We start from the raw sequence: 15796 nt of genomic DNA on the forward strand, positions 1-15796 counted from the left end.
CCACTTGCAGCTGCTGGAATGGCCTTGGGTCAGCCATAGCTCTCTTATCTGGGAGAACCAGGTTTGATTCCCCACTCCTCCACTTGCAGCTGCTGGAATGTTCTTGGGTCAGCCAGAGCTCTCTTATCTGGGAGAACCGGGTTTGATTCCCACTCCTCCACTCGCAGCTGCTGGAATGGCCTTGGATCAGCCAGAGCTCTCTTATCTGGGAGAACCGGGTTTGATTCCCCTCTCCTCCACTTGCACCTGCTGGAATGGCCTTGGGTCAGCCAGAGCTCTCTTATCTGGGAGAACTGGGTTTGATTCCCCACTCCTCCACTTGCAGCTGCTGGAATGGCCTTGGGTCAGCCATAGCTCTCTTATCTGGGAGAACAGAGTTTGATTCCCCACTCCTCCACTTGCACCTGCTGGAATGGCCTTGGATCAGCTATAGCTCTCTTATCTGGGAGAACCAGGTTTGATTCCCCCCTCCTCCACTTGCAGCTGCTGGAATGTTCTTGGGTCAGCCAGAGCTCTCTTATCTGGGAGAACCGGGTTTGATTCCCCACTCCTCCACTTGCAGCTGCTGGAACGGCCGTGGGTCAGCCAGAGCTCTCTTATCTGGGAGAACCGGGTTTGATTCCCCACTCCTCCACTTGCAGCTGCTGGAACGGCCGTGGGTCAGCCAGAGCTCTCTTATCTGGGAGAACTGGGTTTGATTCCCCACTCTTCCACTTGCAGCTGCTGGAACGGCCTTGGGTCAGCCAGAGCTCTCTTATCTGGGAGAACCGGGTTGGATTCCCCACTCCTCCACTTGCAGCTGCTGCAATGGCCTTGGGTCAGCCATAGCTCTCTTATCTGGGAGAACCGGGTTTGATTCCCCCCTCCTTCACTTGCACCTGCTGGAATGGCCTTGGGTCAGCCATAGCACTGGCAGAGGTTGTCCTTGAAAGAGCAGCTGCTGTGAGAGCCCTCTCCATCCCCACACACCTCACAGGGTGTGTGTTGTGGGGGGGGGGAAGGGAAAGGAGATTGTGAGCCGCTCTGAGACTCTTCGGAGTGGAGGGCGGGATGTAAATCCAATATCTTCATCTACCTCACAGGGTGTCTGTTGTGGGGGAGGAAGGGAAAGGAGATTGTGAGCCGCTCTGAGACTCTTTGGAGTGGAGGGTGGGATATAAATCCAATATGTTCATCTACCTCACAGGGTGTCTGTTGTGGGGGGGGGAGGGAAAGGAGATTGTGATCCGCTCTGAGAGTCTTCAGAGTGGAGGGCGGGATATAAATCCAGTATCTTCAATATCTTCTCTTCTTCTTTTTCTTCTTCTTCACTCGTTCAAATGATGATGATGTCCACTTCCATGGTGATTACATTTCAACACCCATGAACATCTGGGTAACATCTTTATCTATAATGACAGCAGCCGTGCGAGCACAGAACATCTGGGCAGAGGGGTGCAGCCGACCAGGGCCTGGGATCGGCCCACCTCACCGTCAAACTGTGTCTTGGGCCTGCTGAATCAGGTCCCCGGCAGCACAAATGTTGAACTTCTGAGCCTCTCCCGTCCAGGCCCCAGGCCAGACAAGACACCGAGTTCACAGCGGCTGTTTTGGAATGTCCTGGAAACTTGCCAAAGCTCTTTTTTTAAAAAAGCGCTGGAGAAGGTCCTGATGTGAGTTTGCTTCTAGCGGCTGGAATGATGAAGACATGTCAGGGATAGAATCCCAGCAGCCCCCTCTGATGGACGTTTGGGAATTTTACTTGGTCATGATGATCTCTTTATTTCATGCAAAGCTCCCTTCTCCAACCCTGGAGCAATGAGGCAGCTATAGGAGCGCCAAACGTTTGTTTGTTTATTTATTTATTTATTTCATTTATATCCCGCCCTCCCCCACCTCGGCAGGCTCAGGGCAGCTAACAACATTCTATAAAACATACAGCAGTAGATAAAACCTTTAGATTTACAATATAAAACATTAAAACATTAAAATTAAAATTAAAACCAGTCCAATAAATGCAGTTATACAGCGGTATAGATCTTTAGACCGCATTGGCGGATCCTTAATTACCGACCTTCTTAGCAGTCCGAGTGTGCAAGTTTAAAAAGGGCGGTCTTGCAGGCCCTGCGGAACTGATCGAGGTTCCGCAGGGCCCGCACCTCCTCGGGGAGTCGGTTCCATAGGGTAGGGGCCGCGATCGAAAAGGCCCGTGCTCTAGTGTTCTGATATTTAATCTCCTTCGGCCCAGGGATGGTCATTAGGTTTTTCCCAGTTGACCTCAGTGCTCTCTGGGGTTCATATGGGGAAAGACGGTCCCTCAGGTAGGCAGGTCCTTGGCCATATAAGGCTTTAAAGGTTTAGCTTGTCACGGGGCTGGATGCAAAATGTCCCAAGCTCCGTCTCGGGCTAAGAGAACCAGGCAGTAGGAGATGGGAAGAAGAAACTGGATTTATATTTCCCTGAATCTCAGAGTCTCAGAGCAGTCACAATCTCCTTTACCTTCTTCTCCCCCCGCCCCCATCCCACAGCAAACACCCTCTGAGGTAGGTGGGGCTGAGAGAGCTCTGACAGCAGCTGCCCTTTCAAGGACAACTCCTACAAAAGCTATGGCTGACCCAAGGCCATTCCAGAAGGTGCAAGTGGAGGAGTGGGGAATCAAACCCAGTTCTTCCAGATAAGAGTCCGCACACCTAACCACTATACTAAATGGAAGGAAGGAAGGAAGGAAGGAAGGAAGGAAGGAAGGAAGGAAGGAAGGAAGGAAGGAAGGAAGGAAGGAAGGAAGGACATAAGAGAAGTCATGTTGGATCAGGCCAATGGCCCATCCAGTCCAACATTCTGTGTCACACAGTGGCCAAAAAACCCAAGTGCTATCAGGAGGTCCACCAGTGGGGCCAGGACACCACTGTTGCCCCACCAGCACCAAGGAGGGAGAGAGGAAGGAAGATGGGTGGAGGGAGGGAGAGATGGAAAGAAAGCAACTTTAACTTCCAATGCATTCTCCAAACTGCTGGTTGGCTTAGCTTAGAGAAATGATTAAAAGAGACAAATGCCTTCTCCAATCTGGCTGACAGAGCGGTAGGGGCTCTTAGAGCCACACAATATATGCGAAAGAGCGGAAGGAAGGAAGAAAGGAAGGAAGGAAGGAAGGAAGGAAGGAAGGAAGGAAGGAAGGAAGGAAGGAAGGAAGGAAGGAAGGAAGGAAGGAAGGAAGGAAGGAAAATAGATGGAGGGGAGGGAGGAGGGAGAGGAGAAAGAGAAAGAAGAAAGAAAGAAAGAAAGAAAGAAAGAAAGAAAGAAAGAAAGAAAGAAAGAAAGAAAGAAAGAAAGAAAGAAAGAAAGAAAGAAAGAAAGAAAGAAAGAAAGAAAGAAAGATCTGGACGGGATCCTGCAGGCTTCCTCCGCTCTTTGGCTGTGTTGTTCTGGGATCCAGGGCAACAACGCAAGCTCTGGGATAAGGCCCAGCCCATCACAGACAGGCCTCCGCTCGCTCAGCACCTGCCTGGTCTTCTTCCAGGACAAAGTTGGCCGGTTGCTCACGCACCCCCAAACACACCACCCGCAGCCCCAGCAGAGCCAAGCAGCCCAAGCAAGTGAGAGCCCTGCGGGGGGAGATCTGACTGCCCCGGCTGTCCAAGCAGAGCCCTGGGGCAGCGACGCTCGCGGAGGTGACAAGGAATCAGGGACCTTTTGGAAAGGTGCCCCCCCGTCAGGCGCTTTGGGGCAGGCTGAGGCCAGAAGGGCCCAGTCCCGGAGAGAGTGGGTGGAGCAGAAGACAGGACAGGCCCAGAAGCAATAAAGCCCCCCACACACACCCTTCCCCCATAGGGGGCAAGTTCCACATCAGAAGACGGGGGGTTACCTTGCTGGGGTGTTCAGGCGCAGGCTGTAGGTTCGCTTCAGGTGCTGCAGCTGAGACTGGCATAACCTGGCGAAAGAGGTCAGAGTGCGAATAGTCAGGGGGGCATGAGGGGGCTCCTGGGTCCAAGTCCAACCCCTCCCAGATAGGGGTGCCAACATCCAGGCAGGTCCTGGAGACACCCCTCCCCCAGAAGCAATGGTCCCTCTAAGCTGCAGAGTCATGGAATCATAGAGTTGGAAGGGACCCCCAGAATCATCTAGTCCAACCCCCTGCACAATGCAGGAAACTCACAAACACCTCCCCCTAAATTCACCGGATCTGCATTGCTGTCAGATGGCCATCTAGCCTCTGTTGAAAAACCTCCAAGGAAGGAGAGCCCACCACCTCCCGAGGAAGCCTGTTCCATTGAAGAACCGCTCTAACGGTCAGGAAGTTCTTCCTCATGTTGAGCCGGAAACTCTTTTGATTTCAACCCATTGGTTCTGGTCCTACTATCCGGGGCTACAGAAAACAATTCCAGCACATCCTCTATAGCAGGGGTGGCCAACGGTAGCTCTCCAGATGTTTTTTTGCCTACAACTCCCATCAGCCCCAGCCATTGGTCCCCGAGGAAGTTAGAGCCCAGCGGGAGCTCACACAGTTCCGCAGGGCCTGCAAGACCGAGCTCTTCCGCCAGGCTTTAGGAAATTATGATCTCAATTCTGCAACAGACCCCGAAACAACTGGGCCACCTTGAACATGACTCTTAAGATCGGTCTTTCTACAGAACATCCAGCTGGAATAACAAACCGAAAATGTAAAGGTCATTGTAGCACCTGAAATGGATTTACGTTTTTATGTTTTCTGTATCTTTTTATATTTTAATGCGGTTTTATGTTCCATGTATTTACATGAGTGTGTAAGCCACCCTGAGCCCGCTGTGATGCTCTGTATTCTTGGTGCCTGGGGGGGGTGGCAAAGTGGAAGGTCTTCTAGCCCCACTTGCGAACCTCCTGATGGCACCTGGGTTTTCTGGCCACTGTGTGACACAGAGTGTTGGACTGGATGGGCCATTGGCCTGATCCAATATGGCTTCTCTTATGTTCTTATGTGACACAGAGTGTTGGACTGGATGGGCCATTGGCCTGATCCAATATGGCTTCTCTTATGTTCTTATGTGACACAGAGTGTTGGACTGGATGGGCCATTGGCCTGATCCAACATGGCTTCTCTTATGTTCTTATGTGACACAGAGTGTTGGACTGGATGGGCCATTGGCCTGATCCAATATGGCTTCTCTTATGTTCTTATGTGTCTGGGGCAGTGATGCTCTGTCTTCTTGGTGCTTGGGGGTGAGGCACAGTGGGAGGGCTTCTAGTGTCCTGGCCCCACTGATGGACCTGCTGATGGCACTTGGTGTTTTGGCCACTGTGTGACACAGTCTTGGAATAGATGGGCCATTGGCCTGATCCAACATGGCTTCTCTTATGTTCTTATGTCTGGGGCTGTGATGCTCTGTATTCTTGGTGCTTGGGGGTGGGGCACAATGGGAGGGCTTCTAGTGCCCTGGCCCCACTGATGGACCTCCTGATGGCACTTGGTTTTTTGGCCACTGTGTGACACAGTCTTGGAATAGATGGGCCATTGGCCTGATCCAACATGGCTTCTCTTACGTTCTTGTGTTATGTTTCACAGGGAGGGCGGGATATAAATTGAATAAAATAAATAAATAAATTAGTGTGCTCTGGGGTCCTCCTTCCTGAGCTAAGACAAAAATGCATGAGCCAGAGGCTAAAAATCTGTGAGCTAGCTCGCGCTAACTCCGCTTAGAGGGAACACTTACCAGTAGGGTTGTGAAGTCCAATTCAAGAAATGTTTGGGGGCGGAGCCAGGAACAAGGGTGTGACAAGCATAATTGAGCTCCAAAGGGAGTTCTGGCCATCACATTTAAAGGGACCGCACACCTTTCAAATGCCTTCCCTCCACTGGAAATAAGGAAGGAGAGGGGCACCTTTTTGGGGGCTCACAGAATTGGACTCCCCGGTCAAATCTTTTTGAAACTTGGGAGGGTGTTTTGGGGAGAGGCACTGATACTATGCTGCAACTTTGGTTCCTCTGTCTCAAAAGACAGCCCCTCCAGAGCCCCAGATACCTAGGGATCAATTCTCCATTATTCCCTATGGGAATCGGTCTCCATAGGGAATAATGGAGTGCCCAGCAGACATTTCCCTCCCCCCGCTTTCTGATGACCCTGAAGTGGGGGGGAAGGGCCTCCAAACCGGGGGAACCCCCGCCCCCACCTGGGGATTGGCAACTCTGTGGTTCCAAGTCCAACTCCTCCCAGCTAGGGGTGCCAACCTCCAGGCGGTCCTGGAGACACCCCCCCCCCCATCCAGACGCAATCATCCCTCTAAGCTGTAGAGTCCTGTGAGCAAAAATTTGGCTTCGTGAGCTGCTGGCATGAAAGTTGGGAGCTGCTGCATCAAGGAGTTTGCTCTGGGGTCATCTTTCCTTTGCTAAGACAAAAACGTGTGAGCTGGAGGCTAAAAATCTGTGAGCTAGCTCACGCCAACTCAGCTTAGAGGGAACACTACCCACCGGTAGCGTTGCCAAGTCCAATTCAAGGAATATCTGGGGACTTTGGGGATGGAGCCAGGAGACTTTGGGGGTGGAGCCAGGAGCCAGGGTGTGACAAGCCTAACTGAACTCCAAAGGGAGTTCTGGCCACCACATTCAAATGAACTGCACACCTTTCAAATGCCTTCCCTCCATTGGAAATAAGGAAGGACAGGGGTCCCTTCTTTGGGGGCTCATAGAATTGGATTCCCTAGTCCAATCCTTTCGAAACTTGGAAAGTATTTTGGGGAGAGGCACTGGATGCTATGTTGCAAATTTGGTGCCCTTACCACAAAAAACAGCCTCCCCCCCCAGCCCCAGATACTCACAGATCAATTTTCCATTATACTCTACTATTGGAATCAGTCTCCATGGGGAATAATGGAGTGCCCAGTAGACATTTCCCTCCCCCCCGCCCGCTTTCTGATGACCCCGAAGGGGGGGGGGGAGGGTCTCCAACAAAGGCTAGAGAGCCACCCGACAGCAATGTGGATCCTGGGAACTTAAGGGGGAGGGTCTTTGTGAGTTTCCTGCATTGTGCAGGGGGTTAGACTAGATGACCCTGGAGGTCCCTTCCAACTCTAGGATTCTGTTCTATGATTTGCCCGCCTGGGGAGAGGGTGAGATCCCGGCAGGGGGTTGGGAGGAAGGGGGGTTGCATTTCAGAGCTGGGGGGCTTGGACACGGGGTGGCCGGGGCGCAGGGTTGCCAAGTCCAAAACAAGAAATATCTGGGGACTTTGGGGGTGGAGCCAGGAGACATTAGGGGTGGAGCCAAGATCAAGGTTGTGACAAGTATAATTGAACTCCAAGGGAGTTCTGGCCATCGCACTTAAGGGGACTGCACAGCTTTTAAATGCCTTCCCTCCACTGGAAATAATGGAGGATAGGGGCACCTTTTTGGGGGGCTCATAGAATTGGACCCCCTGGTCTAATCCTTTTGAAACCTGGGGGGTGTTTTGAGGGGAGGCGCTGGATGCTATGCTGAAAATTTAGTGCCTCTATCTCAAAAAACAGCCCCCCCCCCCGAGCCCCAGATTCCTTTAGATCAATTATCCGTTCTAGCCTATGAGAATTGGTCAGGGAATAATAGAGCTCTCCCAGCAGACATTTTCCTAGAGTTCTAGAAATATCTGGGAGTTTTGGGGGTGGAGCCAGGAGACTTTGGGGGTGGAGCCAGGAGGAAGGTTGTGACGAGCTTGGGTGGGCGTTTTGAAGGGAGGCACTGGATGTGATGCTGAAAACTGGGTGCCTCTACCTCAAAGACCAGCCCCCCCAGAACCCCAGATACCCATTATACCCTATGTGAAGGACTCCATAGGGCGCAATGGAGTGCCCAGCAGACATTTCCCTCCCTCCCTCCCCACCTCTGCTTTCTGACGACCCTGAAGCGGGGAGGGCCTCCAAACCGGGGAATCCCCCGCCCCCACCTGGGGATTGGCAACCCCCCTGCGGGCTCCAGGTGCAAATCTCCTGGAATTCCCTACTCCCGGGCTGCGGCGCCTGGCTTTCGCTTGCAGCAGCCGGGCTGCATTCCCGAGCTTGGGCGCCCTGGCGAGGGGGATCGAGGCGGGCCGGGCGATCGAGGGACCCACCTGCAGGCGAACCGCGGAGAGACCTGCGGCGCAGCGAGGCGGACCGCGGAGGCGCCTGCGGGAGCAACAGAGGGCGGGCAGCCTCCGGCCCCCATTGTGTACCGCGTCTCCCGGCAACTGCGCGCCGCCTCCGCCTCCTCCTCGGCCCCGGGCGGCGCCGGGCAACCTCCCCAACGCCGCGCCCGCCCCGGCCAGGCCGGCAGAGGACCTCCCAAAAGACCTTCTGGCGCTGGGGGAAGGTGCAGAAAGGGGCAACGCCGAGGATTCAAGGGCTGCAACGCTTCCCCTCGGAAGAAAAGTTAAAACCAGGGCCTTTTTCGTGGGGAAAGCCCAGCAGGAGCTCATTTGCATATTAGGCCACACCCGCTGCCGCCATTGTTTCATACAGGGGGTTTTGTGTAGGGGAGGCCCAGCAGGAACTCATTTGCATATTAGGCCACACACCCTGGTGTCGCCATTGTTTCATGGGGGGCTTTTTGTGGGTGGAGCCCAGCAGGAACTCGTTTGCATATTAGGCCACACACCCTGATGCCACCATTATTCCACACAGCTATTTGTGGAGAGAGTCCAGCAGGAACTCATTTGCATATTAGGCCACACACCCTGATGTCACCAGTTTCACGCACGGCTCTTTTGTGGGAAAAGCCCAGCAGGAACTTATTTGCATATTAGGCCACACACCCCGATGTCACCATTGTTCCACACAGGGCTTTTTGTGGGGAAAGCCCAGCAGGAACTAATTTGCATATTAGGCTACACCCCCTGATGCCACCATTATTTTACACAGGGCTTTTTGTGGGGAGAGTCCAGCAGGAACTCATTTGCATATTAGGCCACACCCCCGGCATCATCATTGTTTCACGCGAGGCTCTTTTGTGGGAAAAGCCCAGCAGGAACTTATTTGCATATTAGGCCACACCCCCTGGCGGGACCATTGTTTCACGCAGGGCTCTTTTGTGGGAGAAGCCCAGCAGGAACTCATTTGCATATTAGGCCACACCCCTGATTTCACCAGTTTCGCACAGTGCTTTTTTGTAGAAAGAGCCCAGCAAGAACTCATTTGCATATTAGGCCACACCCCTGGTGTCACCATTGTTTAAAACGAATGTTTCCCTCGAAGCTGCAGAGTCTGGTGAGCAAAAATTCTGCTTTGTGAGCGACTGGCGTTAAAGTGGTGAGCTCCACTTTAAAGTGGAAACCTGCAGGGGCTCCCCGACTTGGAGTTGGCAACTGGGTTGGCTGCTCTCTGTTTGAAACCAGATGTCGGGCTGGACCCTGGGTCCCATCTAGGCCTGCTCTCACGTTCCAGTGGATGCTGGCCCTGGAAGCGAAATGGAACCTCCTCGTTCAGAGGCAGTCTAGCCCGGAGAGCTGGGGGCTAGGGGCAGGCAGGGAGAGAAGGCTGTCTGTCTCCCTCCCTCCCTCCCTCCCTCGCTGGCAAACTTCCTGAGTGGTGTCCCAGAGGCGAACAGAACCTTGGTTTGGATCCCTGCTTTTCCAAATGGGGGTCAGGCTTCCTTGGCCTTCTGGGGCCACAGAAAACAATTCCACACCCTCCTCTAGAGCAGGGGTGACCAACGGTAGCTCTCCAGATGTTTTTTGCCTACAACTCCCATCAGCCCCAGTCATCAGCCATGCTGGCTGATGGGAGTTGTAGGCAAAAAAACATCTGGAGAGCTACCATTGGTCACCCTCACTATAGATGACAACCCTTCAAGATCCTATCACCTCTCAGCCGCCTCCTCTCCAGGCTAAACCTCCCCAGCTCCTTCAACCTTTCCTCATAGGACTTGGTCTCCAGACCCCTCCCCATCTTCGTCGCCCTCCTCTGGACCTGTTCCAGCTTGTCTATATCCTTAAAATGTGGTGTCCAAATCTGAACACAAGACTCCAGGTGAGGTCTTATAAGGCGATGTCTCAGAATCCCAGTGATACTCAGCAGACAGGATTCTCTGGGAACCCCTTGGTTCTGATTCTTTTGTGTATTTCTGGTTCTGTGTGTGTGAATTAGAGAGAGAGAGCGCAATTCCCACTAGGCTTGTTCCAGAGTCGGACCCCTTTCCCCGCCCCGACGCTTCCGTCCAATTTAGCACAAGCTGCCATGCTGCAGTGACTCGGCCCACCTTTTCCCCGTGGCAAGCAAGATCTTCTGAAAACCGGTTTCTGCTTGCCGCGGGAAAGAGATGGGCTAAGTCGCAGCTGCGGGACGGCTTGCGTGAAATTGGGGGGGAAGAGATCCGATGCCTGAAGAAGCCTAGTGGGGAATCCGTCAGAGAGAGAGAGCATTTCTCAGATTCCCCACATCCAAGGGCGTTTTTACACTGACATTGTGACTCTCTATCACCGCATTGGAAGCTCACCTTTTACATTACCTAACGTTCTCACAACTGTTTTGCGTCGTTGCAGCCCGAAGCATCTACATTTGTTTCGGTGAGATGAGTTTCGGCGCTGCTGCTGCAATGTTTTTCTCGAAACTAATTTTGACCCGGTCATTTCTCGACAGGCATTTCAAACTTGTATTGTAGAAGTGTTCATGCATTTTAAAAGACTCCTCCAAAAGCCACAAGGCGCAGTAATCTGCATGAGAACTGACAGCACTTGAAATGTCTACATCTCATTGCTTGCCTCATCTTGTAATTTAAATGTGTATTGTTTTTGCAGTCGTGACGTGATTTCCAAGCGACCGTATACGTTGAACTAAGCGCTGGTATTCCGGCTGCCCTCTGATCAGAGACTGTCCCCCCCCAAATTGAAACACTTTGCTACGCAAAATGAGTGTAGCAAATTCACAAATGCAAAAGGAAAATAAAGCGAAATGGTGGCAGGCGATTTGAAGACTCTAAAACTCTGGATCAAACTGAATGTAAAAACACCCAAAGTGTTAAATTCCGTTGCTTGCTTGCCTGGCTATTGAGTCCCATCCAGGCCCTGAATCCAGCAAGAGCTCACAGGAGCGCAGCTCTTGAACCTTTCTGAGGGCTCCCCCTCTTCCTCCCCGCCTACCTTCTTTATTGGATAGTAGGTGCAGCCGCATAACAATCCCTGGATTAGGAGAGGGGGCAGCCAGCCAGCCACCAGGGGCTTTGCCACCCCCCCCCCCCCAGCAGCCCTGGAGAAGCCCACAACATCTCTTCTCCGTTTCTTTTGTGATTTTGGCCAGCAGGTGGCTTGCTGGCCTTTTGACTGGGGGGGGGGGCAGCCAAAGAGAGCCCCAGGTGAGTGAAGCCTGCTTGGGCTGGCTGGATCTCTAGCCAGCCCAAGCAGGCCTTGCTCGGCCGGGGCTCTCCTTTCTTGCATCGGGTTGCTTTTGGCTGGGGAGGGGCGGCATATAATGAGTTATGCGAATGAGCTCCACCACCTATTTTTCTATAAAACGTCCCCTGCTCCCATCGTTTCTCCAGACTGGGGACCACGGAATTAAGATCCAGTTTAGGGACCTATATATATATATTTGACACCCTGCTCTCTGCCCCCTTCTCCTGCTGACTACCTCATTTCCTCATGGAGTGTGGCATAGTGCTTAAGTGCATGGACTCTTATCTGGGAGAACTGGTTTGATTCCCCCCTCCTCCACTTGCAGCTGCTGGAATGGCCTTGGGTCAGCCAGAACTCTCTTATCTGGGACAACCGGGTTTGATTCCCCACTCCTCCACTTGCACCTGCTGGAATGCCCTTGGGTCAGCCAGAGCTCTCTTATCTGGGAGAACCAGGTTTGATTTCCCCCACTCCTCTACTTGCAGCTGCTGGAATGGCCTTGGGTCAGCCAGAGCTCTCTTATCTGGGAGAACCGGGTTTGATTCCCCCCTTCTCCACTTGCACCTGCTGGAATGGCCTTGGGTCAGCCAGAGCTCTCTTATCTGGAAGAACCAGGTTTGATTTTCCCCATTCCTCTACTTGCAGCTGCTGGAATGGCCTTGGGTCAGCCAGAGCTCTCTTATCTGGGAGAACCACGTTTGATTTCCCGCACTCCTCTACTTGCAGCTGCTGGAATGGCCTTGGGTCAGCCAGAGCTCTCTTATCTGGGACAACCGGGTTTGATTCCCCCCTCCTCCACTTGCACCTGCTGGAATGGCCTTGGGTCAGCCAGAGCTCTCTTATCTGGGAGAACTGGGTTTGATTCCCCACTCCTCCACTTGCAGCTGCTGGAATAGCCTTGGGTCAGCCAGAGCTCTCTCAGGAGTTGTCCTTGAAAGGGTAGCTCTCTCAGCCCCACCCACCTCACAGGGTATCCGTTGTGGGGGGAACGTAAGGAGATTGTGAGCCGCTCTGAGTCTCTGATTCAGAGAGAAGGGCGGGGTATAAATCTGCAGTCTTCTTCTTCTTCCCCGTACATCTGCTCTGCAGCCGGAATTGTTGACAGTAATCTCATTTAGAAATGCTCACCATGCTTTTCAACTTCAAAACGAGCAAAAAAGACCTTTAAGGCGACTCACAAATCACAGAAATGCAACACAGCCACAGAAAAGCACAACAACACGTACCATTAAGACTGAAAAGAATTTTAAACAACACGTTTTCTACACATGTAAGGTCCATCGCGGGCTCCTCTTCTTCTTTTGCCTCTTCCTGCCGATGTTCACAAACGCACGGCCAGAACTGAAGATTCAACAGCTTCCTTCTAGCGCAAGCAGGGGTGGAATTCTAGCAGGAGCTCCTTTGCAAATTAGGCCACACACCCCTGATGTAGCCAATCCTCTTGGAGCTTACAAAAAAGAGCCTTGTAACCTCTTGGAGGATCGGCTACATCAGGGGTGTGTGGCCTAATATGCAAAGGAGCTCCTGCTAGAATCCCACCCCTGAATGCGAGTCCACGATTGGCCCAACAAAATGGTGACGGTTTCCTCTCTCAGAAGCCTCCGCCTCACCCCGTGCTTTCTGAACTTGGATCTCGTCGCAGAGTATCTCCCTGCAGCCCCCGTTCTCCAGAACAGAGTCCCCGTCAAAGAGAGGCCTGTCCTTGCCTGCTCACCTGAACCATTTGCTCAAAGCCGACACCGTTTGGTAGCGGACAGAGTTCCCCTGCAAGGCTCGGCAGGCTCTGCACAAATGGAGAGACCAAGTTGTGGTTTTGACGGGGGTCAACCACGAACGCCACTGGAAGTAGCTCTCGTATCGCTCCGAGTTCTGATCCAGCTCCTGCAAGAAGAGGGCCAGCCCTTGCACGGTGGGGAAGTCGTCGATGTGGATGAACGAACCGGGGGGCAAGTAGAGCTCGTAGTTCTTGCGAGGCGGCCCGCAGACCACCGGCACGGTTTCCGCCAGCAGGGCCGTCTTCCAGAGTTTTTCGGTGATGTAGTCCTCGTGCACGGAGTTTTCAAAGGCCAGGTAGAACTTATACTGGGATAAAACTTTGATTTGCTTTTTCTGAGGAAGAGGTGAGTGCTGGTATCCGTAGACGTCCACGTGGATGTACTTCTTCAGCTCCTGGTAGTACCGGACTCGGAGAGAGGACGGATTCCATTTGCTCACAACCCATGCCACCAACTTGGTCTTGAGCGGGACCGTGACGTTCCGGGGCTCTGGGAGGACTTCCAGCCACCCGTAAGGGGTGAAGATGTCGGAATCTCTCCGATAGGACATGGTGAGGTTGAAGCGGTTGTCCATGAGGTGTACGTTGCGGGTATAGGTGGGGGGCTCCAGATTGAACCAGATCCAGAGCTGAGAGGGCGGCCTCAGGCGACGGGGGAGGAACCGAGGGCTCTTGCACACGTCAAAATGGTGGACGATCACAGCGTCGGCGACGGGGTACCACAGGCGGTTCGCTGTGATGTGGCAGTCGGGAATGCCCAGGAGCTCCGAGCATTTTTCGATGGGGAAGCGGCCCCCAAAGGGCCACGTCCACAGCAGGACAGTGAGATTGGGGGCCCTGGGGACCTGAGCAGGTTGAGGCTGCAGTGGGGAGGAGGTGGTCCCAGAGTTGCAGACGTAGGAAAAAAGCATCACGCTCAGGCCTTGGAGGAGCAGGAAAGTGAAGGCTAGCCAGGTGGCTGGGATGTTCCTGTCTCTGAAGAAATCCATGGACACGCCTGAAAAGAGCAGAGGGGATAGAGCAAGCAGGGGTCCCCGACGTGGTACCCGTGGGCATTTTCCTGGCACCTGCCATATGTAGGGTTGCCAGGTACAACTCAGAAAATATCAGGGACCTTGGCGTGGAGCCAGGAGATTTTCCCATTCCCTAAAATAAAAAAAAATCAGTGCCATTCCCCTGAATGCAGTCTTCATTTCCTCTCCCCCCAGCAGCTAAATGTCCACTAAATGTAAGTGAATATACTCTCACAAAACAGCCAAAATAAACACAAATGGCAAGCACGCACCTTTGTGATCTCATTGGGGCAATTAACTCATGGGAGTTGCTGAATGTAACCATTTGCTGCATTTCAACCAACTTCTTCAGACTAATAGGAAAATGAAAGAACACCCTAGGGCAGGGGTGGCCAGCGGTAGCTCTCCAGATGGTTTTTTTTTGCCTACAACTCCCATCAGCCCCAGCCAGCATATGGAAGAAAGGTTAAAACGCTTGGGGCTCTTTAGCTTGGAGAAACGTCAACTGCGGGGTGACATGATAGAGGTTTACAAGATTATGCATGGGATGGAGAAAGCAGAGAAAGAAGTCCTTTTCTCTCACAATACAAGAACTGGTGGGCATTCAAATGAAATTGCTGAGCCATCGGGTTAGAACAGATAAAAGGAGGTACTTCTTCACCCAAAGGGTGATTAACATGTGGAATTCACTGCCACAGGAGGTGGCGGCGGCTACAAGCATAGCCAGCTTCAAGAGGATAGATAGGTTAGATAAAAATATGGAGCAGAGGTTCATCAGTGGCTATTAGCCACAGTGTGTGTGTGTGTGCATATATATAAATTTTTGGCCACTGTGTGACACAGAGTGTTGGACTGGATGGGCCACTGGCCTGATCCAACAGGGCTTCTCTTCTGTTCTTATGTGACACAGAGTGTTGGACTGGAGAGGCCATTGGCCTGATCCAACATGGCTTCTCTTATGTTCTTATGTGACACTGAGTGTTGGACTGGATGGGCCATTGGCCTCTTCCAACATGGCTTCTCTTATGTTCTTATGTGACACAGAGTGTTGGACTGGAGAGGCCACTGGCCTGATCCAACATGGCTTCTCTTATGTGACACTGAGTGTTGGACTGGATGGACCGTGGAGGTCCCTTCCAACTCTAGGATTCTATGATTCCTGAGGAGGTGGTGGGCTCTCCTTCCTTGGAGGTTTTTCAACAGAGGTTAGATGGCCATCTGACAACAATGAGGATCCTGTGAATTTAGGGGGCAGTATTTGTGAGTTTCCTGCATTGTGCAGGGGGTTGGACTAGATGACCCTAGGGGTCCCTTCCAACTCTCTGATTTGATGATTCTAAGGTGCCCCTATGCTTCATTATTTCCAAATAGAGGGAAGGCATTTAAAAGGAGCGTGGTCCCTGTAAATGCAATGGCTGTAGCTCCCTTCAGAGTTGAATCACGCTTCTAGCACCCTTGCTCCTGGCTCCACCCCCAAAGTCTCCTGGCTCCACCCCCCAAAGTCCCCAGATATTTCTTGAGTCAGACCTATTGGCAACCCTACTTCCTCCTTAGCCGTTTTTTCCTACCTGGAGATTGGCAACCCTAAATCTACTGCCCTCCTCCCTTCTGGGGCTGGGACGCCCAGGGAAGAGCCTCGAATGGAGAGGGGGGGGGGAATGTGTGTCGTTGCTCAGGGGTTAGGGCTGCCAACCTCCAGGTGATGGCTGGAGATCTCCTACTAT

At 52.6% G+C, this 15796-nt stretch overlaps 2 protein-coding genes across 2 annotated transcripts in view; both read right to left on the bottom strand.

The window, feature by feature from the left end:
• Nucleotides 1-8106, bottom strand: part of CIMAP1B (ciliary microtubule associated protein 1B) — a 69831-nt gene extending 61725 nt beyond the window's left edge. The window contains exons 1-2 of the mRNA XM_060244638.1: nt 8031-8106; nt 3842-3907 (exon numbers count right to left, since the gene is read on the bottom strand). The gene's annotated coding sequence lies outside the window, so the exon portion shown is untranslated. The remainder of the gene's footprint in view (nt 1-3841; nt 3908-8030) is intronic.
• A 4870-nt stretch (nt 8107-12976) lies between these two features.
• Nucleotides 12977-14048, bottom strand: LOC132575796 (3-galactosyl-N-acetylglucosaminide 4-alpha-L-fucosyltransferase FUT3-like). Its single transcript, XM_060244486.1, has one exon. It carries the CDS (start codon nt 14046-14048, stop codon nt 12996-12998), a length of 1053 nt encoding a protein of 350 aa, XP_060100469.1. The 3' UTR covers nt 12977-12995.
• Nucleotides 14049-15796: the final 1748 nt, after the last annotated feature.

Source organism: Heteronotia binoei, chromosome 8 (assembly GCF_032191835.1).
Source record: "Heteronotia binoei isolate CCM8104 ecotype False Entrance Well chromosome 8, APGP_CSIRO_Hbin_v1, whole genome shotgun sequence".
Lineage (NCBI taxonomy): Eukaryota > Metazoa > Chordata > Lepidosauria > Squamata > Gekkonidae > Heteronotia > Heteronotia binoei.

Bases quoted from the DNA above. Each gene is read 5' to 3' on its own strand.
- LOC132575796 (XM_060244486.1), bottom strand. From the start codon at position 14,048: ATGGATTTCTTCAGAGACAGGAACATCCCAGCCACCTGGCTAGCCTTC.